At 30.8% G+C, this 26,719-nt stretch overlaps 4 protein-coding genes across 8 annotated transcripts; 3 read left to right on the top strand and 1 right to left on the bottom strand.

Moving 5' to 3' along the window:
• Positions 1–1,063: 1,063 nt before the first annotated feature.
• Positions 1,064–11,053, top strand: LOC119830652 (cytochrome P450 9e2-like). 4 transcript variants are annotated; one of them, XM_038353715.1, is made up of 10 exons: positions 1,064–1,284; positions 2,175–2,449; positions 2,575–2,726; positions 2,994–3,117; positions 3,313–3,431; positions 3,881–4,059; positions 5,756–5,835; positions 7,999–8,214; positions 8,590–8,841; positions 9,422–11,053. In XM_038353715.1, exons 2-10 carry the CDS (start codon positions 2,191–2,193, stop codon positions 9,583–9,585), a joined length of 1,545 nt encoding a protein of 514 aa, XP_038209643.1. In that variant the 5' UTR covers positions 1,064–1,284; positions 2,175–2,190; the 3' UTR covers positions 9,586–11,053. The 4 variants fall into 4 exon arrangements, with proteins under 4 accessions (XP_038209643.1, XP_038209642.1, XP_038209646.1 ...); XM_038353714.1 differs by having other exon boundaries at positions 1,064–1,309; XM_038353718.1 differs by lacking the exon at positions 1,064–1,284 and adding an exon at positions 1,578–1,727.
• Positions 11,054–11,638: 585 nt separating this feature from the next.
• Positions 11,639–15,545, top strand: LOC119830653 (cytochrome P450 9e2-like). Its single transcript, XM_038353720.1, has 9 exons — positions 11,639–11,894; positions 12,106–12,257; positions 13,104–13,227; positions 13,457–13,575; positions 13,656–13,834; positions 13,959–14,038; positions 14,343–14,558; positions 14,900–15,151; positions 15,382–15,545. The coding sequence occupies exons 1-9, from the start codon at positions 11,639–11,641 to the stop codon at positions 15,543–15,545; spliced, it is 1,542 nt and encodes a 513-aa protein (XP_038209648.1).
• On the bottom strand, positions 15,524–20,046 carry LOC119830654 (tRNA (cytosine(72)-C(5))-methyltransferase NSUN6). Of its 2 annotated transcripts, none has more exons than XM_038353721.1 (7): positions 19,690–20,046; positions 19,420–19,615; positions 18,862–19,018; positions 17,657–17,864; positions 17,112–17,402; positions 16,577–16,758; positions 15,524–15,691 (listed from the first exon to the last, which is right to left on the bottom strand). In XM_038353721.1, the coding sequence occupies exons 1-7, from the start codon at positions 19,810–19,812 to the stop codon at positions 15,586–15,588; spliced, it is 1,263 nt and encodes a 420-aa protein (XP_038209649.1). In that variant the 5' UTR covers positions 19,813–20,046; the 3' UTR covers positions 15,524–15,585. The 2 variants fall into 2 exon arrangements, with proteins under 2 accessions (XP_038209649.1, XP_038209650.1); XM_038353722.1 differs by having other exon boundaries at positions 15,530–15,691; positions 19,853–20,042.
• An 824-nt stretch (positions 20,047–20,870) lies between these two features.
• On the top strand, positions 20,871–26,076 carry LOC119830663 (ADP-ribosylation factor 1). Its single transcript, XM_038353735.1, has 5 exons — positions 20,871–21,005; positions 21,373–21,540; positions 22,500–22,609; positions 23,303–23,428; positions 24,801–26,076. Exons 2-5 carry the CDS (start codon positions 21,393–21,395, stop codon positions 24,963–24,965), a joined length of 549 nt encoding a protein of 182 aa, XP_038209663.1. The 5' UTR covers positions 20,871–21,005; positions 21,373–21,392; the 3' UTR covers positions 24,966–26,076.
• The last annotated feature ends 643 nt before the right edge of the window (positions 26,077–26,719 follow it).

Here is a 26,719-nt window from a genome sequence, read left to right as displayed (position 1 = left end):
CAAATGACAAATCCTTCACTTCTGTCACAACAGACCAATAACAACCAGTGTTACCAGAATGTTATTTTCTCGAATCGCAATACCGGAGCGCGCGTATAGCCCCATCATGGCGCATAGGTAGTTAAGGCGGGAAAGTTTAAATAAATTCATGAGCTTATTACTGCTTTTATATTTATTAAATTCGTAATATTAATTAATAATAATATATTTTAATCAACAATAAGATTAAATTTTTGAAGTACAAATGTCAAGATTTTGATGTGAAACATCTATAGCCGCACGTGTGATATTTTATTTTAACGTTATGACATATTTAGTTCCTATCACAGTCTGTTCTTTTCTGCGTATTCGGTATTACTTTTACAAAATAATGTCGGTGTTTCTAATTTGCCAGGCGTCCCGTGACGGCTCACGGCTTTTTTTTTTATTGATTGCACTTTGTCTTAAAAAATATAATTAAATAAGGGTATTTAAGTATTTTTAAATATGAAATATTTTTTATATATTCATCTTTGATAAAACTGAGTTAAAAACTTTTTAACATACTAAAACAGGACAAATTATTAAGTGTTTCCAAAAAAAATACATCCAAATCAGCTACCTGTAGCCAGCGGATAAAATAACATCGCCGCTCGGTTAGAGAGTTAACCGCATACAGAGTACTTTTGTAGATCAAAGATAATTATATTATAAAGTAATATATGTAAGCGATACACTACTATATGATACTATAAGATAAGTCGGGGTTCGAGACCGGGCGAGCGTGCAGGAAATAAATTGATTTTTCAATTTATCTGCACATGTGGATAATATCACCACTGCTTAAAACGGTGAAGGAAAACATCGTGAGGAAACCGGCACGTCCAAGAATTAAAAGTTCGACGACATGTGACATCTGCCAACCCGCACTTGGCCAGCGTGGTGGATTATGGCCTGAACCCTCATAGGAGGCCTGTGTCCCAGCAGTGGGAACATATATGGGCTGATGATGATGATGATGATGATGATACACTACTAAATAATTACTAATAACAATTGACTTGTGTTTTGGACAAGAACAGTGACTTTATTATATAGTATCTTCTTGATTAAAAGAAATAAAACTATTAATATAACAATTAATGTCGTTTCAACGTAATTTCACCATTTTTTAACGTTTTTCATACAATGAACCTGTGAATTATGCATTACTATTTTCTACTATGTTGATGGCATTCCGCATTACTTCAAATTGATTGCAAAATAATTATGTTCGTACGTAAGTGTATGGGATATTCATAGTAGGTATATACTATTTATTTTCCATAAGGTACGTTCATAGATAAAGTACCCCATATCTATGGGCAAAATATATATATATATATATATATATATATATATATATATATATATATATATATATATATATATATATATATATATATATATATATATATATATATATATATATATATATATATATATATATATATAAACATTGATTATGTTGAATCGATTTTCTCTTTAGAATGTAAATCGATTTTAAAAAATAATAAATAATCGATTCGCGTGGAAATTTCATGTTTTTTAATATCCGAAAAACTGTACAGTCGGCAGTCCATCACTTATTAAAACAAAAATAAAATAATATCGTATGCATAAAAAAAAATGATTGAGAGCGTGACTTTGGTTTTAAGACTATAAAATAAAACAAATGAGAACCTCTAAACTTTCAGTTAGAGCAGCAAGTAAAACAAATATCTATTTTGTTTCTACAAATTTTAACTGTCATCTAATATTTTATTAGAATCAAAATAATAAGTAACTCTCCAAAAAAATTTAACGATAACATTTTGATCCCAAAAACAATGTGAAAACATCATTTTACAAAATTTGTAATTAACACAATCGATTTATATTGTAAACAAAATCGATTATAAGAAAAATATCGTCAATGAAATTAATAGTCTATCGACTTTAAAATCGCTGTTTTATTTGTAAATCATGAAATTGATTCTCGATTTTCAGTGTCACTTAGATATTTGTGGAGAGGGGTTTAATTCTTTCCTAATATAAACCGATACTTTAAATTGTCTTGAAATAAATATTGCGTAGAAGTAATTTTATAGCAATAGGGACAGGATAAATACAGTGTATATTTATCATCAATACAACATAATAATTTTGTTTTCTAGACCAAACTCAACTCTTATGATGGAGCTTAGCACGGGCACAAAAAACCTCGTAAAATTTATATTAGATGACTGGAAGCTTTTGCTCATTTTAACTATTGTATTTTTGTTATATTTCTACTACACAAGCACCCACGATTTTTTTGAAAAAAGAGGAATAAAATTCATGAAACCTGTTTTCTTAGTTGGTAATCTTGGAGAAAGACTTAGAGGGATTAAATCTTTTCATGATTTTCAATTGGACATCTATAACTATTTTAAAGGGCAGCCTTATGGAGGTATGTGTTTAATTTAAAATAAATATGCACCATACTCTTGATAAAGTTTCCTGAAGAAATAGTTTTTCTTCATCTTAAATTATTATACCACGATATTTGTATACTATTGCATAACATTTTTTTAGGTATATTTGAAGGGCGAAGGCCGATCCTGTATCTCATTGATAGCGACATCATTAAAGCAGTAACTATTCGTGATTTCGATCACTTCACAGATAGAAATGGATTTAGAAGTCGGGAACCAAGATATTTAAGTAGAAGTATTTTAAACTTAAAGGTAAGTACATTGAATTTTATATAATCGTTGTTTATTAAACACTGACTGTAGATTTAGCTAAAAAAACGTTGTTATGAGTTGATGTTTTTGGTATAATCAACACAATGTCAGTAAGGTATAAAAATATCAAATTAAAATATGTGACTATATTCAAAGTTAAGCACAAGCAAAAGCTTGATTTTGAATTATATTATTGAAGAACACTATGCATGTGTGCATGCATGCAAATGTAGTATTTATGTTTTATTTAATTGAAATATTTTTTAGGGATCTGAATGGAAAGCAGTTCGAAGTATTATGACACCATCATTTAGTTCATCTCGTCTTAAGAACATGATACCTCTTTTACAAACATGTGCAGACCAAATGGTTGGATTTTTAAGTCAATTTGGTACTTATTTACTCAATTATTTATCTATATATTTTATTGTCTGTAGTATAGTGTAGTTGTGAACTGTATAAATATTTACTTTAAAACTGTACAATAACTGGTTTTAGTGTCAAACAGGTCGAGATATTAACATACTTACAGAAACTGCATTTAATTATAGAGATTGCTACTATGAATATATTTTCAATGTTACAGATAAAAAAGATATTGAGATGAAAGACATGATGGGTCACTTTACATTAGAAGTAATTGGGGCCTCGGCTTTTGGTATCAGATCAGATGCTCTTACTGATGAAAACGCAAAATTTGTAAAGGTATTTCCATTTTCAAATTTCCTATGTGATGTTATATTTCCATCATTTTGAGTTGAAAGGCTAGTTTTTACATAAGAATACACTAGTCATCACTACATAGTATACAAGAAAGTTGCTTTCTCTGTCCCTATGTCCCTATGTAGGCTTAAATCTTTAATACTATGCAACATATTTTGGTTGGGTTTTTAATAGAAAGAGTGATTCAAGAGGAAGGTTTATATGCATAATAACATCTTTTAAACTACTCCGAATTTGACATGTGCAAGCCACGGGCAAAGGCTAATATAAAAATAATTGCAACTGTGATGACTTTCACAAACAGTTACTTTTTCAATATTATTCATTCAACCAACTAACTCTATGACCAAAACTTTAAAAGATACATGTTTAATCACACACATCTACCACATACCAATAAAACATAATTATTAAATTAAAATTATTTACAGGTAGCAGAAAAAGTCAGTGACATGTCCATGCCCAAGAGATTATTAATATTTTTCGTATTAATTTTTATGCCAAGCTTTATTAGATTCTTCAACATTTCGTTCCTAAACCGGGAAGTAGTAGAGAAGTTAAATGACATGTTGCAAGTCACAAAGGCACAACGAAGAACGACAAAAGACAAGTGAGTATGCAAATAAAATAAGTTTTATCTAAGTATGCTCTTTGAACACTTATTTACATATGGAAAATTGTGTATATATTAACTACTAGTTTACACATGTGGCTTAGAATGCATGAACATGCCATTTTTAGGAATCCCATAAGACCATAGCTTGTGAGGCATGCAGTAGAGTATGAGTAGTCTGTAGGAATCCGACATAACCCACGGGCTCCAGGGTAAGAAGCCGCGGTATCTGTGGGATCTATGCAAGTGTTATGCAAGATTTTGCCACTTAAAACAAAAGGTCTTCCAACTTCGTTCATGATATACCTGGATTTATTACAATAGCACAATAATGTCCCCCTGATGCTAAAATGTATGCAATGTAGAAGATTTACAATCTCTAGTGAAATTGTAATATTAAAGCTCTAACATCAGTAATTTTCACTATTATAGTACACTAGCTGCGATCCGCGGTTTCACCCGCGTAAGTCCGTGTCCCGTAGGAATATCAGGACAAAAAGTTGCCTATATTCTATTCCAGCTGTCCAGCTGTCTACGTACCAAATTTCATTGCAATCGGTTCAGTAGTTTTTGCGTGAAAGAGCAACAAACACACACACATCCTTACAAACCTTCGCATTTATAATTTTATTAGTAGTAGGATTAGTAGGATTCACTTTATATTTATTCATATACAAACATATAATATGCAAGTAGCATATTATAGACATGTTGTAGATAAAATACTAGTTCTATTGTAGATAAACTTATTTCATACATTATTATAATCATTATAAAATAAAACCCAAGTCTTTGTACTGCGTGAATTGAGTTGATTGTTTGAGTGTTTTATGAGTCTGATGATATATATCTTCTTGATAAGTAAATTTTACATGCGAAAGTTATGTGTAAACACGATAACTGAATAGGTTGCAGACTACAAACAAATTATTGTCTTACAATAAAAGGTCATTGTGAATTATTTTTTGTTATTACGATATCTAATGGTATTTTAATAAACGAAATCCGGGAAAAACAGTAGGTACTATAATTACTGATATTTATATTTTTTTGCACAGTCATTCAATATGTCAAAACAGGATAATGATTCACAAGATTGTAAAATCATTGCAAAGTTTAAATTTGAATAATTATTGACTGAGGTAAGGTTAAAAAACCTTAAGGGGTCATAAGAATGAAAAAAGTACCGCAACAAATCAATAGATAAAAATAACAGAATGATAGGAGTATAACAATACCAGGGGTTCGTGGATTTTGGGTGTGCGGAAATTATAGAATATATATAAATAACTTAAATTATATGCAATTTAGTTTTGCATGGTATCTTTTCGTCATCGTTCATTTAATTATAAGAATGACTTGCATTTGCCCACGGCTTCGCACACGTAAATTCGGAGTAGTTTAATAGATGTTATTATTCATATAAACCTTTCTGTTGAATCACTCTATCTATTAAAAAAAAAAACCATTATAATCCGTTTAGCGTAGTATAAAAGATACTTCAAATACATGGTGCATAGAAAGCGACTTTGTTTTATGCTATGTAGTGAAGAGTATTATTTTGAAAAGTACATCACTAATTTTTAACACTATATTATTATAAAACGGTACATTATAACAATATCTTATTGTTTAATTTTTTCCGTGTATCGGATACACTTGCCATAAATTCACATCTTTTTCTTTTTGGTAGGCACAATGACTTCTTGCAGCTATTAATGGATGCAGCGGAAAAGGAAAAAGAACAGTTAGGAAGCAATCATTCAGAAATGCGTAAGTGTAATAATTATTTTTTATAACATTCTTCATCGTTTAAATTTAAAAATGTAGGCCTATGCCTAATATAATGAAGAGGAAACAGTAAATTGTTGCTGTTTCCTCTTTATTTTGTTTCCTCTTCCCGGCTCCGCCCGGATCTCAAGATTCCTGTTTTATCCCAAGAGAGCATTTTAGCGGGATAAAAAGTATCCTATCACCCAAGTCAGCTCATATCCTGTCTGTATACCAATTTTCATCAAAATCCGTACATTAGTTTCAGCATGGTTGACGAACAAACATCCAAAAAACAAACTTTCCCATTTAGAAATTAAAAACAAAAAAACACGGGGAGACTGAGATGTTATATGATCATATATGAACATCTCAATCTCCCCGTGACCAGGCTCGCTGTAAATTGTTCGAAACGTCAGGTTAGTAAAATAATGAATAAATCGCGTTTAAAATCCGTTAAAAAGTTTTTAATTTCTGAATGTATAATACTCGCGTGAAATCAAACACAAGAAAATACTAAACTTTCACATATTTTATAATATTTGTGTGAAGTGTGATTATCTATTAGTAGATTTTGGGTCCTTTTTTAAATAAGATATCCAGGGTATTTGTGTAGAATATATGTTTTTATAATTTATAGCACGAGTCATTATACATCGAGGCTTGTTTGTCTCCTTTCTTACGGGGTAATACGATCGCAAATTAGCAAGTTATAAAAGTACATAACGACTCTTTTTTATTTTGGCGTAATTAAATTAATCAAATGTTAAATATAAGCACGGAATATCGTGTGAAATTGCGTCGTTTCACAACATATAATCGTCAATGTGAAATGACATGTTTGTATTGTTGTTACTAAACCTTGAAAAGCAAGCAAAACGTTTAAGAAAAATAAGCAAAGGTTGGCTTTATCGCTACGTAGCGCTCTCTACCAGGCAACCCTTAAAGTAGAAGGAAAGAATTAAAGCAAAAACAAAGCAATTAAGAACACAGAGGAAAACAAATAAAATATTCAAATTTATCTATTAACACAAGGAAAAAAGGACTTTCATGTCACATGTGTAAATAGAAATACAATGTGCTCGAGCATATGGGTTGCCAATTGAGTGGTCTTCACAGCTCGTCAAATATGGTGTTTCAGCTGCTATGTTACGAAATATTAAAGGACATATAGTATTTACATATTAAAAACTTTTCTACGGATTTTAAACGCGATTTATTCATTATATTATTAACTCGACGTTTCGAACACTTTACAGCGAGCGTGGTCACGGGTAGAAAAGAGGGAATCTATAATACTCGCGTAAAATCAATCGCACATGGACATATATAGTATATAATATAGTAGTTTGGCTTAACCCAGTTTGAATCCAAGATTATAAGGATCCACTTTAACACGACTACATAGAGACTTAACTAATTGTAATCGCACTTAGACATGTAATCGCAATATACATTTGAATTTTTCCGCAATAAAATAAATTAGACCTAAGAACAGTAACGATATATATGTATAATGTAATTAATTTAATGGATATCTTTGCTAATTTCTGTGAAGTGAAAATAATACTTTAAATATTTAAATGTATTATAGTTCATTAAAATGTGTATATCTTACATATGGAATCGTTAACAACTCAATTGTATTTACTTAAAAAACAAGCGGTAACGCTTCCTGTCGTAAATATATAGCATATATAATATAGTCTATAGCACTCAGGGATCACATCGGTCCCATAGTTCCTGATATTAGCGCGTTGAAATAAAATCTTCAGTTTTGTATAATTAGTATAGATTATATTAAATATAAATGTTATTATGAAAATCTCTGTTAAAAATGTTATCATTGTTTAATTTTTCTTAGAGTTCTGATATTGGTCTATCACTATAAAAATTTATAAGATTTTGTCAAATCTGCCCAGTGGTTGGACCAAAATGGTCTATTACTTTTAACCGACATTTCCCAAACCAAGGAGCTTCTTAATTTAACCATATATTTTGTTGTATTGATTTTGTTACTCGATAATTCAGTGACCACCGATTGAGAAATCTTTTGACATTTGCACCCATTATAGAATCTGCAGTAGTACAATAATTCCATAGTGAATATTATACAAAACATACGAAAATGCTTAAAAAAATCTAAATATGTATAAAATATTTCAGATTTAGACGATGACACTGTCGACGCACAAAGTATAATATTCCTTGTAGCTGGTTTCGAAACTTCTAGTACATTGTTATCGTTTGCCGTGCACGTGCTCGCTACCAAACCAGAACTTCAGGAGAAGCTTCGAGAACATGTAATAACAGTTACAGAAGGAAAGGAAATTAACTATGATCTTCTCACACAACTTGACTATTTGGAAGCTTTTCTACTTGGTAATTATCTCGGTTATCATACATTATGTAGGCGTATGAGTGAGGAACACATGTTTTACACTTTTACAATTAAATAACTAAATATGTATAGATACTACAAATTTTATTAATTTGGAAGAATAACCATTAAATGCAAGAATATTTTTTATTATTATAATATGAATCCAATTGCATCTTTTTTGATACTTTTTAAATTAATTGACATCGTAGTTACAATAAATATTCACTGCATTCACAACACACCACAATAGCGTCCACATATTATATTGCAGAATATTGCAGTATTAGGGAACAAAACATTGAGTTTCTGGATAGAATATTGGGCTTGGACAAGTTTACCGAAAAAAAAAATGTTTTATAAAAATATGATTTCAGAAACATTACGCATATATCCCCCCGTGTCAAGGATCGACAGAGTCGTCACAAAGCCATATGTTTTACCGGGTACATCCATAAAGTTAAACGTGGGGCAAGCTGTCGCGATACCAATATACGGGATACATATGGACCCAAATATTTATCCAGAGCCTCATGAGTTCAGACCTGAAAGGTTCCTGAAGGATGCAAAGGTGGACAGACCCTCGCATTTGTTCTTGGCGTTCGGCGCTGGACCCAGGAATTGTATTGGTAAGCTATTTAGTGCCGGTTTCACAGCTTCCTGATTGTTTCTGTTTAACTTAGCTCTCAGTTAGAAAGAAAGAAAGAAAACAATAGATGTCACTTATAGACACTAAAATATATGTATATGTGCCATGCCACGTATAAGTGATTATAGATACTAAAATATATGTATATGTAGTGCCATGTTATAATAAGGCCTGCCACTGCTGCCAGTTAAAATTATTAATATGTATGAAAATTAATTTACGCAAAAAAGTACGAAGAGGGCTATTATCAGCAAGTAATGAAACCGATCCTAGTTGTACTTAAAATTTAAATTAATTTAAAAGTAAAATAGCTGGTACGGTAGATGTTTCCGATTTCCATGAATCAAGCGAATCTTTAAAACGTTGGAATAGTCATTCAGTTATCTGAAAACACATTCTAATGATTCCATGTAAAATGTCATGTTACATTAATAACGCGTTTGAGTGGCTTTTAAATCATAGAAAAGCTATCAAAAAACTAAGACCATACCATAGTAAACTATGGATTCGGTGGAATTAGTGTAAAACCGTACATAATAATATCTCAATTTATATTTCAGGTCTTCGCTTCGCAATGATCTCCGCAAAGTTGGCAATGGTCGCTCTAATGAAAAACTTTAGATTTAAAACGTGTCCTAAAACCGAGGATCCGGTACAATTCGATAAACGCGCTGTTTTACTGAAAGCTAGCTCGGGTTTGTATGTCAATTTGGAGAAAATATAAACTCTGATGTTTAGATCGAAATGCACTTTTATGTTATTTGTATTTACGGGTGTATGTTTTATATTAAAATCATATTTAATTTTATTTGTAACTGTCATATCATACTATGCAATAAAAATATCAATAATGTTCGTATAGCATATAATTGTAGTAAAAAAGCGCAAAACGTACACTTCAAATTCGACGTTTTGTTGTTGCTTGTCTCTTTAAAAAATTCGAATACCTGTATTGCAATCACGTATAAGTAACTAATATTATATAAACTATAAAAAAACGAATAAAACATACTTAAAAAATATATAATCCATTCGAATAATACTGTGGACGATGATTTAAAGAAGAAAAATAAAGCTTAATTAAAGACAAACATTCACCATCAAGTATTCAAATATGAACTAAAGAATTTATAGCTATGATGGATCCATCTTTTTGGAAAAAGTACACCTATTAAGGTTATATAAAGAAAACATTTGTTAAGGTCTTTATCGATATCTCTTTATTCGAATTAAAATTTAATATTTCTTAGGTATATAACTACATGTAACAACAAGTAATGTTATTATTATTGTATTTGTATGGTTCATGGCATTAAAAAGATGGGCAATTAGTTGATAAAAAAGTTGTTTGAAATTATTAATTGAATTTTCATTAAAATCATTATCATGAATATTTGGAATGTACACAAATATTTATAATATCGTTACCTTACTTTCGTAATAAAGTAATTTCCTATTTAATTAACTTGCATTTTAACCGACTTCAAAAAAACTGTTATAATGTGTATTGTTTTACTCAACAATACTTGGAAATCATACATAGGTAATTGTTTATTTATCAATGAATTATCAATTTACTGCAACAATGAGCTTTGTAGTTACATATAATCAATATTGTGATAACAAGTGCAAACATGATAAAGCATTGTGATATAATAATGTTAAGCGAAATAGTCACCATTAATAATAGAGCAAAGAATAATTTTATAATTACGATAACTCGAATAAGTGCAATTTTTTGCATGTGATCTGCACGATGGAACTACTCAATGGAACTTTATTTTGAATACGCTGATTATGTAAAGAATAAGCAACAAAACTATTTAAAACTTTTTTTTCTTGAACTGTTTATATCTTTTGTGAACAGATCGAACGAACAAATTTTTATGCAATCAACCTCGGGAACTATAAATTCCTGACACTCTGTATTGCCGTCCTGCTTGCCAAATATTTAAAAAATAAGATATTTACAGATAATGCAATTTGTATCATTTAAGCTCAATTTTAAACAAAGTCAAATTTGTATCGTAAATGTAATTAATTATTTTTTGAATATTATGTGATTAATCATATTATTTGTAATACTCGAGGGTGTACATTCTTTTCAATACAGAAAACAGAATCAATTTACTTGGTACTCTTAAATGTTATTAGGCCAATTTTATAATGCAAATGATTTGTTTTTTTTTTTTGCGAATATTAACTAACACTAGAACGCATTTGAGTAGGTATAAATTATAAATCATGTCGAATATATTTGTATATTTTTGATATTAATAAATGTTTAAGAAAAGGAAAGCTTTTATTTCGATGAAGAAGATATGGCTTCACACCTAACCTAATGTTGTCTCTGCCAAATTTTATAGTACTTTTCGATATTCAGAATTTTCTTTTTATTTTACACACACTCAAATTATCTCCATATTTAATATGACCTTGATTATTTAATTTTTATCGCTCGCAACTTGATAATGCAATTTATCTGAATAATTTTTATAAACCCAAATTTCGACCGGATGGGCGACAATTTTTTTAACAAGAAGCTGAAACAAAATAGATACTGTATTTATTATCGCACTGATTTACCCATTAAAATTCTAGATATGTGCTAATTATTTATTGAGATAAGATATTGTATTATCCAAAACGACAAGTTACAATTCTGATGTCAATTGTAAAAATTAGGTCGATATAAAACGTTCTCTAGTGAAGTTATTGTATATATTTGAAAACAAATTATAAACAAAAATATATTTTAATTGAAGAAGACCGTCGAAATGGAGTCGGCAAATTTTTTACAACGATTTGGAATGATTATTTTAGAATATTGGAAGTTTACGTTACCTTTGACAATTTTAATTATTTTGTATTACCATTTCACAAGCACTTTTAATTTTTTTAAAAAGCGTGGCATCGATTACCTTGAGCCTACTGTTGTTATTGGTAACATGGGTGCGAATATTATAGGCAAACAAGCTTTTCATGATTTTCAAAGAGAAATTTATAACCGATTCAAAAAGACTGGATATGGCGGTAAGTTTAATGTATCTAATTTAGCCTATATCTTCTATGTTATCTTGCTAATGATTCTACAGATTATAACTTTGTATTAAGTTGATGATTTATACGTAAATAAAATAAGTTTCTAAAAAAATAGTAACTGATATTGCTTCAGGTTTTAATATTTTTGAACGTGTTATTATATTTTTTATTTACATTAATACAATTTTATGCAATTTTTTAGGAGTCTTCTTGGGAAGGCAGCCCGTTTTGTACATTACTGATCCAGAACTCATTAAAGCAGTTACTATTCGGGATTTTGAAAATTTTGTAGATCGATACTCTTTACCGAGCAACGAACCATTATATTTTAAACGAAACCTACTTAATCTAAAGGTATGTGTAGTGTATATTAGAGATTTGTATAAATTAAATACCCTCAGCCCGCAGCCTCTTGACAAAAGTGTCGATACTTTTTCTTCATTTTCTTAATCTTACTTTTTCCTGTACTTCTCAGTAAATGTTCTATATATTTTTTTTAATAATAACTATTTGTAGGTTATGTAAATATTAAGTGGTATCAGGCATACTTATAATGTTCTAATTAATGCCCAATCAAGATAAAGACCACACTATCACCACGGAAAAATACTCTACTAGAAAACATGCACATGTTTTATAGTGGTGGGCCGATATCTATGTAAAGATAATATGAATAATAACAATAAGCTTAACGTATGGGTCCTCTGTACTGCAATAAATCAATTAATTATTTTTATAATTCTCATTACCTAGAGAGGGAAATCTAGTAGATTTTCTTTATTCTTAAAAATATCTTAACTTCAATCAAATAATGAATGAAAATGTTTTTTTATATGCGATAGTTGGCAAAGGAGTTGGTTGGTCCCCTGATGGTAAGCGACCAGCATCACACATAAATATTGGCAGAGCCTATATGCCTGTACAAATGGTTTGCCAACTTTCTGGAAAGTGATAATGAAAAGGATTAACGGTAGGAATGAAGGAAAGGACTAGGAAGGGTAAGAAAAAGGATACAGGCCTCCGGTGCCAACACACGAAACACTGTAGCAAGCTACAATTAAACGCCGATCGTCTGTGTGGTACCTATCCCGTAATGTGCTGGCCCAAATCTGCCTAAGCGTGCTCGGCACCTATACTTAAAAGTTGAATAATACTCTGTTAAAAGATGTACGTATGTACTTTTGAATTTGTGTATTGCAGTCTGGAGAATGGAAAGGAGTCCGAAGCATTATTACTCCATCGTTCAGTTCGTTACGTCTTAAACATATGCTACACCTCATAAAAAATTGTTCAGACCAAATGGTTGGACTTTTAAATCAATTTGGTAATTAATTATTTTTCTTTTTCATTATTTTATTTAATGTAGCTATGTGTACCGATAAACGTATTTGTAGTGTATTAAAAACATATAGATAAGAAAGTTACCTTCTATTATTTTTCCGCACAGATTTATCTGAATAACTAATAACATTTTATATTATATTTAAACTAAAAATAATAATAAATAATAAGTGATAAATAGAAAAAGTTTCATTAGGTGTTTTTATTTATAGATAATTCAGAAATTGAAATGAAGGAAACCATGGGACGGTTCACATTAGAAGTAATTGGTGCATGTGCATTTGGAATAAAATCTGACTCGTTAACGGATGAAAATGCACGATTTGTTAAGGTTCGCAATAAATATAATATTACTGATATGTATATATGTACACTAAATATATATTTAACGGGGGATAATCATACTTTCAGGTTGCAGAAAAATACGATCACCTTCCATGGCCGAAAAGGATAGGTTTATTTTTCATCCTTATGTTTATACCCGAAGCTCTGAGATTCATAAACATATCATTCTTGCACTACGAAACTATAGATCAACTTGTAAAAATGTTAAAAAAAACGAAAGCGGAAAGAAAATTGTCCAACACGAAGTACGTAAATTTATTGAATTACTACCAAGTTGATGATTGATTTTTATGAACTTGTATATGATTCTATATTTTACCATATTTAAAAAAATTTGTTATTTTTATACGTATTTATGTATATTTTTAGACATAATGATTTCTTACAATTGCTCCTTGATGCTGCAGAGAAAGAAAGAGAAGAAGTAGGTAACACACTGTCTCCAATACGTAAGTATTATTATTTGAAAGCATTGATAAACCTGTTATTTGATAAATAGAACAATTTAGTATTTTCTCGTGTTTCATTATACATTTAGAAATTAAAGACTTTTTAACGCGGGGAGAATGAGTCTCCCCGTGACCACGCTCGCTGTAAAGTGTTCGAAATGTCGGGTTAATAATATAATGAATAAATCGCGTTTAAAATCCGTTAAAAAGTCTTTAATTTCTAAATAGAACAATTTTTAAACTGTTCCTTTAAAAAGGTCGCTATAAATGTCATATTCATATATAATTCACATATTCCTTTTAGATTTGGATGACGACACAATCGACGCACAAAGCCTGTTATTCTTCATTGCTGGATATGAAACATCAAGTACGTTACTGTCCTGTGCTATTTTCTTAATGGCCGTCAAGCCAGAGTTTCAAGATAAACTTCGTGCCCATGTGGAAGAAATGACTAAAGATAAGGAAGTCACTTACGATGTTCTCTCACAGCTGGATTATCTCGAAGCATTCTTATTAGGTAAGCTGATTATTTCGTATTACGTACAGATTAGTCATATTCTTATCACTGAGAAAAAATTATCAAAATCTTATATAACAATAAAAAAAAAAACTAAAAAAAAAACAACAGGTGCGGTTATAAAACTTCTTATCTACTTCCTCGCACCGTTTTTCTAGTGATTTCACAGACACACAAGTCGATTAATAGTATAAAACTAACGTACTTACGTAATTATTTTTATAAGCTTCCGAAATATTTAGATGAATGATCTTTACATCAAACAATTTTAACAAATTAGAAATCCACACTTATCTTAAAATTTTTAAGTGTGCTTAAAGTTTCTTATTGTCTTTTCTCAGAAACTCTACGTATGTATCCACCAATTGCAAGGATAGACAGAGTCTGTACAAAACCCTACACTTTACCGGGTACATCTGTTAAAATAAATGTGGATGAGATGATTGCTGTACCGTTATATGGGGTACATATGGATCCAGACCACTACCCTGAGCCTGAACAATTTAAGCCCGAAAGGTTTATACGCGACGGAAAGCTTGAAAAGCCCTCGCATTTGTTCTTGGCCTTCGGGGCCGGACCAAGGAACTGTATCGGTGAGTTATCTTTACAAGTAATTTGGACAGCATATATAATGTGCTCTGGGTTTTATGATGATTGATGACACATTTTTGTGTCTCGAATAGCACAAAACACTGAGTGAAGGATACAGGAATAATAGCTCATTAAATCCAAAATATCCTAAATGGATATAATTACACTACACAAATACGTATTTATTTAAGTTTCCAGTTGAAGTAATTAACATTTTTTTCCTTTTTTATAGGACTACGTTTTGCCATGATTTCCGCGAAACACGCCATGGTAACTGTATTGAAGAACTTCAAATTTTCAACGTGTCCTAAAACTGAATATCCCATTCGAATTGAAGAAACGGCACCGTTTTTTAAATCAAAAGCTGGACTTTGGGTTAAAGTTGAAAGACTTTAAATCTTGTTTATTATATATTTAAATTATTTTTTTTACATTATTAGATTTTTGTAAAAGCCGCTATAAAGAATCCAATAGAATTCCGGTATATATCCTCAACTGCTCTCAACGGATCTTCTTCAGGACCGAATCGTTGTACCATGAGCCTTAAAAGAAGAGTTTAATTTGTTAAGTATGTTATTTATATAGTGTTGTTATATGCATAAGTACAGTGGCGTAAGATTGGGCGGGCGTGGGAGCGGATCCATAATGCTAATGTAAATAAATATGAACAACTATGTGAATTATTATGGAAAATATTGTTGGATAATAATAAACCTTTATAATTATTCCTTTTTTGAAAATTGCTCGGACGGAGGAGTATGAAATTTGATACATACATATATCCACATATATACTGGCTTTTTATGGTGTGGTTGTGGTATATGGTTACTGGTTATTTATACTCACACTAATATTATAAATGTGAAAGTTTGTTTGTTTGGATGTTTGTTCGTCAATCACGCTGAAACTAATAAATGTATTTTGATGAAATTTGGTAGGAGTTGACTTGGGTGATAGGATACTATTTATCCGATACGATATTTTTATCCCGATTATATGCACCCATGGGATAAAACAGGAATCTTGACCGAGACTAGGGACAAGCGTCTAGTATTAAAATAATGATTCCATTTAATTCATATCACACAAAGATAAAAATCTCTGATGTCGCAAACGACGTCATTCATAATATAATTATCACTCTTTGATAGAGAAATAACGTAACTCTGATAAGATTTTTCCTATATTACATTTTACATGGATGATGGTTGAGACTCTTCCAGCCCGATCGGACATGAGCGAAATTTGCATGTAGATAAAATCTAATGAAAGCGAAAACTAAACTCTTTATCGCGAAAACTTACTTAACAAAGCAAAGAAAATATAGAGGAACTATTACAGTATACTTTTTGTTTTGATGATGATTAATTAAAATTATGTCTATGGAGATACTTTACTTTTAATAAAGATCTATTGATAAGGATTACCTTTCATTATCAGTTAGGCCACAGTCGGGTAATCCAGGTCCACCACACAGAGGCTCAGCTGGCACTAACCGTAAGCAGGGAAACTTGTCCAGAGCCCATTTGACCATTTCCTCATTTTCCTCTAATGTGACTGTACATGTGCTGTATACTAATTTACCACCAGATTTTAAAACTTTTACTGCCTGAAAAATATTATATATTTATTATAATGTGCTTGATATATATATAATATTGATGGTCAATTAGTATGCAAACTAGTATACAGTTTCTATTGAAATTCAGGCGCAATATACATATAAACGAGTCTCAAAAAGTGTCATGTTAGGCATATAATTTATTATGATTAATGAAAATGTAAGAGAGATTATGATGTTTTTGTATGCAGAAATATAGCCACTAAATATAGGCTTGTTATATACGAAGATATATTCTAAGAAGGAGAGTATTGATCTAACCGTTTATATATGTTTGGTAGAACATGTATTTTTATATTATTGATTATCGTGATTTGAAATAAAAAAGTACGGATACTTACCGCTGCTAATAACTTCCGTTGTATAAATTTATAAGACTGCAACATTTTTGGCGTCATACTATTAATCAATCTAGGTCTTTGGCCTAGTCCACTGCAAGGTGCATCTAACAGTACTTTGTCAAAGCAATTAGCGGGAAATGGGGGCCCTTCTGTATCCATACTTGCGCTCTCGGAATAACAATGTCTGGAGTCAAATATGAATGCATTCACACATGTTACACCCTGAATTTCACAGTTTTGTTTTATCAAATCTACCTTTTTCTCCGTCTTGTCGATCGCTGTGATTATCGCCTGGAAACGATAATTCAATTGAATTAACACAAACATATCTTAATCTTCTTAATATATTTATGTATTACGTTGTTTATCCGCAATGGACTCCTAAACTACTTAACCGATTTTAATCAAACTTGCATACCATTTGCAATTTGATCAAACTTAATAGATGGGATAGTTTATATGATTTCAATTACGATAAATGATTGGCTATACCTATATAAAAGTACCGTGCGCTAACCAATTGTACCACCGGAACTACTACCTACCTTATTGTCAGACATTTCAGCTAAATGCGTAGTTTTATTTCCCGGGGCCGCACACATATCAAGTATGCGCTCATTGGGCTTAGCATTTACAACCCACCCACATACTATCGATGGCAGATTTTGTAAGAGCACTTGTCCTTGTGGAAACAGTGATTCGTTTATAACAGGCAATTTAGAAGCCGGGAGTAATGTTTGTACACCAATGCCACTGGAAATTAAATTTATATAAATTTTTCGACTAACATTACTAGTGCTAAGTGAAAAATGTTTCATTTTTTTCTTTTTTTTACAATACATATTAGGTGATATGAAAAAAGTTTTATGTGGAAGTCTAGATAGATCACAATAACAAATAAATAAAGGAGAATATAAGGATGTGTTGTGTCAAGTGCATGGTAGTGTGTATTATGTTTATTTTTCTGATTTAATGAATTTTTTGTGGGTTGTATTAAAAAATATTAACATTCTGCAATCCTACTCTATATAAAAAATAACAGTGCCAAATGTTTCCTTTGTCCGCTGTTGCTTTGCATATTGATATATAGATATTAATTCTCATAAATCTGGAAATGAATATCATTTAGAAATTACAGACGTTTAAAGGGATTCCAAACGCGATTTTTATTCACCATTCAGACTGAGAGTCTCCCCGTGACTCGTTTTGAATCCGTTTAAAAGTCTTTTACATATTTCTAAATGTATAGATACTCGTGTAAAATCAAACAGAAGAAAATACTCTAATGAATAGCATCATCACTGCTGATTACACCTTTTTATAATCCTAAGAAGAACTTGAATAAATACGAATAAAGTTTTGTCAACAACAATTATCCATACATAATATTCTGTCCTTATGATTATTGAACCACAAACATGAAAAAAGAACTAAAGGCAACAACTTTGTCACACTGCTTCTTTAATAATTTCAATAAATTAAGCAAAACAATTATTTACTAATATGATTGTATTTCTGTGACACTAAACATTATTGGGAAGCTGGATTTCACATCTGTTTCACAAATTGTGTTACGTTTTAATGCATGAGTTATTACATATTTATCTCTATCAGTAACTTTTTAATTGGGTTGATTAGAGAGTAACTATGCAGATACTTACTTTACAGAATATGTTTTAGTTACTATCAATAAATTTACATTATGTTAAATTATTATCCGAGTACTTTTAAAGCTAACAAAGGTACATGCCTAGGTTGGATACCTTCATCAAATAGCTCGCAGCGCAGCTTCTTAAGATATCCAGTACCAACATATTCCTTCTTGCCAGTGTAATGTATTTTTAAACCTCTTTTGCATTTTCCATCAAGATCAGCATAAATATCCACAAGATCATTGAGCTTACAATCTGAAATTAAATGATACAAGTTTTCCAAGTTGAGATTAAATTTTTTATTAAAACAGAACACAGACACACAGTTTATATGTTTATAAATAAATGTTTTTAGTAAATATTTTTTAAGAATGATTGCTATGCAATATGAATGTGTTTTAATTGTTTTCAAACCACATTATTTTTTTTCTGTTTCTGTATGCACCAATCAAGGCACTTGGCAGATTTCTACAAAATTTGACACAAGTGGTTCAATTTATAGGTTGCATTTTTTATTCTTCTTCACTATTGGACATGTTAGTGATTCTTGGGTGCTATAGGCTATATATATTTTACAGACGAAGCCAGGGCAGAGTGCTATTAATATAAAAAATGAACATACCCAGCACCACTAATAAAGTTTAATCAAAACTTACTTGGTTGTAATCCAAGTAATCCTGGAGCAAAAACATGAGAACCTCTTAAGACCGCAGCTCCGCATGATGCATCAACCATAACTTCATTATTATCTCTCTTAACAACTACATGATCTGACCAAGGCTTCACAATTAAGCAATCGCTTTTTAAGAACTTGTATTCAGGCAAAATAGAGGTGCCCAATTCTTTGCTTTGCTAAAATATTATTTAAATAATTATAAAATTTTTATTCAATAAATCATTATTTATTTATTTATTTTCATACTCACGTGAACAATTAAACTTTGTAAATTTTGAATATCGAAAACTTTAAGTTTGTTTACACGAAAACATGTATGATTTGGAGTATTTTTTAGCCAATTCTGAATTGAATTGAGCAGCTGAATTACCATTGTAATATAATTAAAACAGAATATTTAAAAAAAAATTTACATTTAAATTCACCACGCTCAAAACTGATTTCTAATCTAATACACAGATTTGAGATTAGGTAGATACTAATTCTAATGAGTAATGACACATTTTTCACAGTACAAAGTGTGCCTAAGAACTATTAAGTGTAAACAATAAATATAAATGACGCAAGTCGTAATACTTCACGACTGTCAAAGCTTTGATTGATTTTTTCACCTTTTTTATGGTATATAGCCTAAGCTATTTGCCAGTAATCCATAGATACTATATATATAATATATTCAATGCCTCCAAAACGAAGCATAGTATATTAAGATGTAATTTAATAAGTACCTACGTCGTATTAATAAGTTTTATTTGTTAACAACAACAACAACAAAATGCTTAATTATTGTATATTGTTTTAGTTAGAAATATAAGCGATAGTCTCGTGCGGCGTTAATTTAATTCTGGTGTGATAGAGTCTAGCTGTGCCACACGCTACAGCTTATGTTGTGGTTCATAAATAATTACATTAAGCAGCATCAGTGGTTTTCGCATGTACACAACAGCACTGACATACAAAAAAAGCACCACATGACAGTTTTTGGAACCATTATTATGTATACACATTATCTATGTAGTAAAATGTAAAATAAACATGGTTGGAAAATGGCAGCTATAGAGTTTCTTGCCGGTTTCTCTGTAGAAACTGCTTTCCGAACCGGTGGTAAATGTTAGAAACGTTCAAAGGTGCTTCTATAAGAAGTCTAATTTAATAAATAAATGTTTGGTTTTGAGTTTGAGTTTTACACGAAAGAATAACATACATATTTTTTATTACTCTATTGATGAGTTAATTTGGAAATAAAAAAGTTTGATCAATAATAATATCCACTTGCTTATCTTTACATTGAATGTAATACCTATCCTACCCCCCTTACTTTATTTAGTTTTGATAAAAGTTTTTTCAGAAAACACTTATTATGTAGGAGCTTACTTAAAATAAGTTAGACTTTATACGTACATTAAACTGTTTTCTATTTTTGTAACTGGCCATTTTCTCTCCGATACGTGGCATAGGCACGAATAACTTCCACGTTCGCCGCCATTTTGACACTCAGCGAATAGTAGTGACTTCATTCAATTGAAGATTTTTTCATTAAATAACGTTTAATAAGTGTGCAAAAATGTGAGTATAACGTTGATTTGTACTAATTAGTGTAATTTTGTTATATGTTGATAGATTAAATTCAAATTAACAAAATTAAAATCTCTGGGTGGTGACCGCAACTGAATACCAACAGCGATGTCGGCTAATCTTTGTTAATCAAAGCTTTATTTAACTACAGCAATTATTTAAAAAAAGTATGTGCAGAAAACTAATATAGATTAGTTAGACAATTTATTTCAACTGAGTCTTATATGTATTAAATGTTTTTATACGCCTTATTCTAGATTTGACTTGCCATGTCATTATCATTGATTATAGTAACGTTGTGTAGCTGATGAGTCAGAGTGAATGTCTTTTCTAATATTTCAAAAAATTATCTTTTCAGAATATATTTAAGTCAGCAAAATGGGGAATATGTTTGCAAATTTATTTAAGGGCCTATTTGGCAAAAAGGAAATGAGAATATTGATGGTTGGACTTGATGCAGCTGGTAAAACCACAATTCTATATAAACTCAAATTAGGAGAAATTGTTACAACTATTCCTACTATTGGTAAGTTTTTACTTTTAAATTTTATGAAACTAGTTATCAATTCTGCAATCTTATAAAACATGTGGCATACACTTTCATTTCATTTTCTTTTTTAAAGCTTTCTAGTGTTCAAAAGTTTTAAAAATATAAGTTAGTAATTTTATAGAACTTGTTTTTTTGTTTTTAATAAATGCTATGTTTCTTTATAAAATTGTGCATATTTTAAAAATGTAGGTCGAGAATAATTATTAATAAAGCTAGAATGGATGGCCTCAAAACCTATAAAGTTATGTCATAGTAGACAGAAAATACTGACCCAAGTATTGTTCTGCAGTATAGAGGTTGCACATTTCATTTTTGATTTAATAGATATGTTTATATGTTATAAGACTGGGAAGTTCCCAGAAAAAATTATGCATATGTAATTTCGTTTTAATCATAATTTTCTGACCCAAGTTCCAAAATTTACCATATTGTATATAAATGTAATAGAATTTGTATGAGTCAGCCATTATAAATAGTCATATAAGGTTGTAAATCTGTCATGTCAAAAGTTAATCAGATATAATTAATCTACAATGTAATAATAATAAACATACAGCTTAAAAGATTTTTAGAAATCATGTTTTTTGATTAAATTACAGTGTGTGAACATAGTCAAGTCATTAAAATTTATAAAATATGGCTTAAGTAATATTTAAAATGGGATAATTTCCATTTCCATAAAATTGAATTAAAACCATTTACTTACAAAGAAATGGAAATGTATATGGGTTATTGTTTTAATTTATTGTTTTTTTTTGTTTTTCAGGATTATAAGTGTACTATATATATACATATATATATATACACAAAGATTAATTTAGTTTACTTTGTTAATAATTCTATCAACCAACCAACATTCACACAAGCCAAGAAAAAATGCTGCATTCGTTTTGTAAATTATATATTATTACATTGTTTATATTAATTGTTTACAGGCTTTAATGTGGAGACAGTAGAATACAAAAACATCAGTTTCACTGTTTGGGATGTAGGTGGTCAGGACAAAATCAGGCCACTGTGGAGGCATTACTTCCAAAACACACAGGTTAGTGTAATTATATGCAAAATACAAATTAATTAAGTAGACAGGTGATTTTACATTGAGGATTGATCCATATGGCCTACTCCAAGAGTTACCAATTGATCAACATAAAAGAGGGAAATTGCAGTCATAGTCTAGAAGTCAAAGTTTCACTGCAAGACTACAGGACCTACTTCAGCGAGTTTGTGTAGAGAAGTCTAGTATGCGGTAGTAATGTAATGATTTACTCTAAGTGTCAAAACACACAGACTAATGGACTACAATCTTCTAGGCACATACAAAACTGCTCAATTGTAACTGCTTTGGGTAATGCAGCCATCAGTCACCAGTTCTAACTGCTCAAGCTAGCCTTTAAGTTTATCAACTATTAGCTGCACCCCGCGGTTTCACCCGCGTAAGTCCGTATTCCATAGGAATATTGGGATAAAGAGTTGCCTATATGTTATTCGAGTTGTCCAGCTTTCTATGTACCAAATTTCATTGCAATCAATTCAGTAGTTTTTAGGTGAAAGAGCAACAAACACACACACATCCTTACAAACTTTCGCTTTTATAATATTAGTAGGATAAAATTTAAACAGTTTTATATTCATGCTAACACTATTGTTTGAGAAATTTTCAAGGTTGAAATGTAATTGAAAGTGTGCATCTTCCACGCAACATGTAGAAAGGATGAACATTTGTTTAAATTTCCAGGGTCTCATCTTTGTAGTAGACAGTAATGACCGAGAACGTATCGGCGAAGCGCGCGAGGAGCTAATGCGAATGTTAAGTGAAGACGAGCTCCGAGATGCAGTGCTCTTGATCTTTGCAAACAAACAGGTGAGAACATTTTAGTTTGAATTATTAGTGGAAAAAAAGTAATTTGGTCGTATGGTTGTATTTAAACTACTATCAATATTTTACAATTTAAAAAAATGTACATATATGTACTTGTTCAATTGGATATTCAAAAGGAGAAAAAAAAAAATTTTTGCTAATATTATAACATCTAATTATAGAGGGATTTAGATTTACAATTGGAATTGAAAAATTGGTAATTTAACAAATAATATTACTTTTTTTTCACATTTGACAGTACAATTATGGAAAATTTAAATATTTCCTCTTGATGTAAAAAATAAAGCATTGTTTTTTTTCATAATATATGGTTAAAATAATGTGTAAGTCTGTGAACTTTTGTTTTTGTTCACTTTGCTTTTAAATTGCTTGCTTATCCTTTTGGTATGTTCATTTCTCAATATGTTTATATTTTTTACTTTCATTATGTGTGATCTCATTAATTCTTGCACTTTTATTACATTGTCCTATTTTGTACATATGATTAATGCCAATGTTTTTATTCACTAGCATAGTGAGCAGGAAATTGTGTGATGTCATAAAGATTTACAAGTTTAGTGATAACTAATGTGACATACATTATTATTATTATGCTTTAAGTCTATATGATAATATTTTTTTTTTACATCTTTTTGCATTAAAAATTTAACATAGTTTTATTTTTATTGCATAAATGTTTTTCTTTTCACTGTAAATATATATAAGTTTAATATTATTATAAAATAATACCAGAAGTACTCTAACATTACACACAAACAAATATACAATTATATTTAACATCTATTTTCCTTTAAATGTACTTTGAGGGTAAGTAGGTGATCTTATTTCTGTGCCTTGCTATGTGAAGATTTGCATTATTCTATTGGAATCTCTTTGATTCTCTTAAATGTTTCTATTACTATCTCTCTATTACTCTCTCAATGTTTATATTACTATAGTAGCTTCTTGCAAGTGGCTTCGCCTGCGTAGTCAAAAATATAGTTCCCTACCACAAGATAACCTCCCTTTCTTGTGTCTCATTCAATCTCTGTACTAAATAAAATCCAAATCAGTTCAGTTGTTTTGGCATGAAGAACAGACAAATAGACAGAGTTACTTTCGTATTTATAATATCAATGGGAAATAGTGATATGTTTATTTTTGTCCTTGGTAAATTATACACACAGGACTCTTATTGAAAAAATTATATCATTATTATTAATTCTATGACTTAACATTATATTTTGGTTCAATTTTGTAGAAATGTGTATACAGTAGCATATTTATCTAAAATAAATATGTGCTTTGCTGAGTTTGGAGCATATTGTCGTTTCGTGATTGTATTAACACAATCTAATTCGTTGCCGCGCGACAGGACCTGCCGAACGCCATGAACGCGGCGGAGATCACGGACAAGCTGGGGCTGCACTCGCTGCGCAACCGCAACTGGTACATCCAGGCGACCTGCGCCACGTCCGGCGACGGCCTGTACGAGGGCCTGGACTGGCTCTCCAACCAGCTGAAGAACGCCAACCGCTAACGTGCGCACGCACCCTTATCTGATCACTGAGAGACTATGGTTTAAGATATGTTCACTTTATTTGCTATAAATACAACGTATTATGTGCGGAATCAATGTAACGCCGCGTCACCCGGCGACCGAGCTCGCACCGCCCCGCGACTCGCCGTACCCACGTCTCGTTCCGGTGCGCTGTCTGTTCGATCTCTGATGACGCTGAACAAATAGATTGTAAAGCGACATTTTTTTTTCTTTTCATCCGTAACGAAGGTGTACATTAATTACGCATTGTGATGTGGATAGGTATTTAACTGACTCGTGATAATGTGGATCACAGCATAACATGTTTTATAAGTATACTATAATGTGGAATAAGTTGTCGTAATAAAGTATTTAAAGTTAATTGAAATCTATGATTTTGATTTATTAGCGTTAGTGCATAAGGTAGGTTGGAGACCCGAGACAGACATCTATATCGAGTGCCACGAGAGCTATATTCGCTTGTCCGCAGCTTACCCGACTTGGGGCGACATGTGTCATGTTCTAGCATCCGCCTTCGACCTATTCACATCGCTTTGTGACTATTTAGATTAATATTCTCCAGTTTGATTGTACGGTGATATAAAACACCAGTTTTGTGCATATTCCAATTATTATTTGATCGACGTATTGTATGATGATAGTTTATTTTTTATGGAAGTTAACTAGGTAGATTAAGCTGTTATGTAATTTACATTCGAAACCTGTTTGGCGATCTTCGTTATCGAATCGATCGCCCTCGCGGACCGCATTTATAGTTGACTTCTCATGACGAACCGATTATAATATTTAATTTAGGTGTATTATGTATTAGACGATCACAGTGTCATTTGGAGAAGTGTTTCTGTGTACAGGGAAGCAGTGCTCAGAATTCTCAATGGTACTTTGCTCTTACACAATTAATTATAACTTAGCATTTTTATAATAATTTAGAAGAGATTGTTAAAACACAATTCAAGGATATAATTATGAGGCAAGTGTGGTAAAGAGATTTCTTTTTATTTTTATGGATATCAAAAGGTTTACTGAAAGCAAAATGTGACATTCCGGTTTGTCTTAACGCTGTATTATGGAATAAAATATCCTCACCAAATTTCGTTTTTCTAAATCTCCTTATTTTTAAATTTAATTCAGGATTTTTTATAATCTTGAGATACTAATGATAATATATAGAGTATATGCAGTAAGAGCAAGTTTTATTACACTGCAAAATATAATGTTTTCTAATAAATTAATTTATACTAAAACTGAAAGGACAACATCTAAGAGTCATTTTAATAAAATCAATTATGAATACACAAATAGGTACTGATAGTAGTACTATCTTGATATTAATATGTATCGAAAATCCAAATAAACATTCTACTACAAAACTATATATATATGCTATAAATTGAGAATCTTGAAATAATATAGATTGTAGGAATTTCAGCAGTGACCGAGTGGATGTGTGTGTGATGCCTACACATGTAATAATATTTGTTCTTAATCATTCCATATACCTGCAGTCAATTATACGTAAGTATTAAGAAAGAGATTTTTGTATTTTGTGATTAACTGGCTGTATATGAGCAAAAGCGTCTACTTTTATAGCTTATGGGTTATTCTGGTACATAAGGTATGCCGAGTATCATCAAAATCCGTTCAGTGGTATTCGCGTGCAGAAGTACATATAATATATCCATACATTCTAAACAACTTTCATGTTTTAAATGTTAGTATGATGTAGAGAAAGT

Source organism: Zerene cesonia, chromosome 12 (genome assembly GCF_012273895.1).
Source record: "Zerene cesonia ecotype Mississippi chromosome 12, Zerene_cesonia_1.1, whole genome shotgun sequence".
Lineage (NCBI taxonomy): Eukaryota > Metazoa > Arthropoda > Insecta > Lepidoptera > Pieridae > Zerene > Zerene cesonia.
Note: the sequence above shows the minus strand (reverse complement) of the source record. Positions and strands in the feature narration are given on the sequence as shown.

Excerpts from the sequence above, each read along its gene's own strand:
- LOC119830652 (XM_038353715.1), top strand. The coding sequence starts at position 2,191 with ATGATGGAGCTTAGCACGGGCACAAAAAACCTCGTAAAATTTATATTA. Across the intron at positions 3,118-3,312 it reads TGGATTTTTAAGTCAATTTG|ATAAAAAAGATATTGAGATG; the intron begins GTACTTATTTAC and ends TCAATGTTACAG. Across the intron at positions 4,060-5,755 it reads CGAAGAACGACAAAAGACAA|GCACAATGACTTCTTGCAGC; the intron begins GTGAGTATGCAA and ends TCTTTTTGGTAG.
- LOC119830654 (XM_038353721.1), bottom strand. The coding sequence starts at position 19,812 with ATGGTAATTCAGCTGCTCAATTCAATTCAGAATTGGCTAAAAAATACT. Across the intron at positions 17,865-18,861 it reads GATGAAGGTATCCAACCTAG|TGGCATTGGTGTACAAACAT; the intron begins GCATGTACCTTT and ends TTTAATTTCCAG. Across the intron at positions 16,759-17,111 it reads AACGGAAGTTATTAGCAGCG|GCAGTAAAAGTTTTAAAATC; the intron begins GTAAGTATCCGT and ends AATATTTTTCAG.
- LOC119830663 (XM_038353735.1), top strand. The coding sequence starts at position 21,393 with ATGGGGAATATGTTTGCAAATTTATTTAAGGGCCTATTTGGCAAAAAG. Across the intron at positions 22,610-23,302 it reads ATTACTTCCAAAACACACAG|GGTCTCATCTTTGTAGTAGA; the intron begins GTTAGTGTAATT and ends TTAAATTTCCAG. Across the intron at positions 23,429-24,800 it reads TGATCTTTGCAAACAAACAG|GACCTGCCGAACGCCATGAA; the intron begins GTGAGAACATTT and ends GCCGCGCGACAG.
- LOC119830653 (XM_038353720.1), top strand. The coding sequence starts at position 11,639 with ATGGAGTCGGCAAATTTTTTACAACGATTTGGAATGATTATTTTAGAA. Across the intron at positions 11,895-12,105 it reads CAAAAAGACTGGATATGGCG|GAGTCTTCTTGGGAAGGCAG; the intron begins GTAAGTTTAATG and ends GCAATTTTTTAG. Across the intron at positions 13,835-13,958 it reads AGAAAATTGTCCAACACGAA|ACATAATGATTTCTTACAAT; the intron begins GTACGTAAATTT and ends GTATATTTTTAG.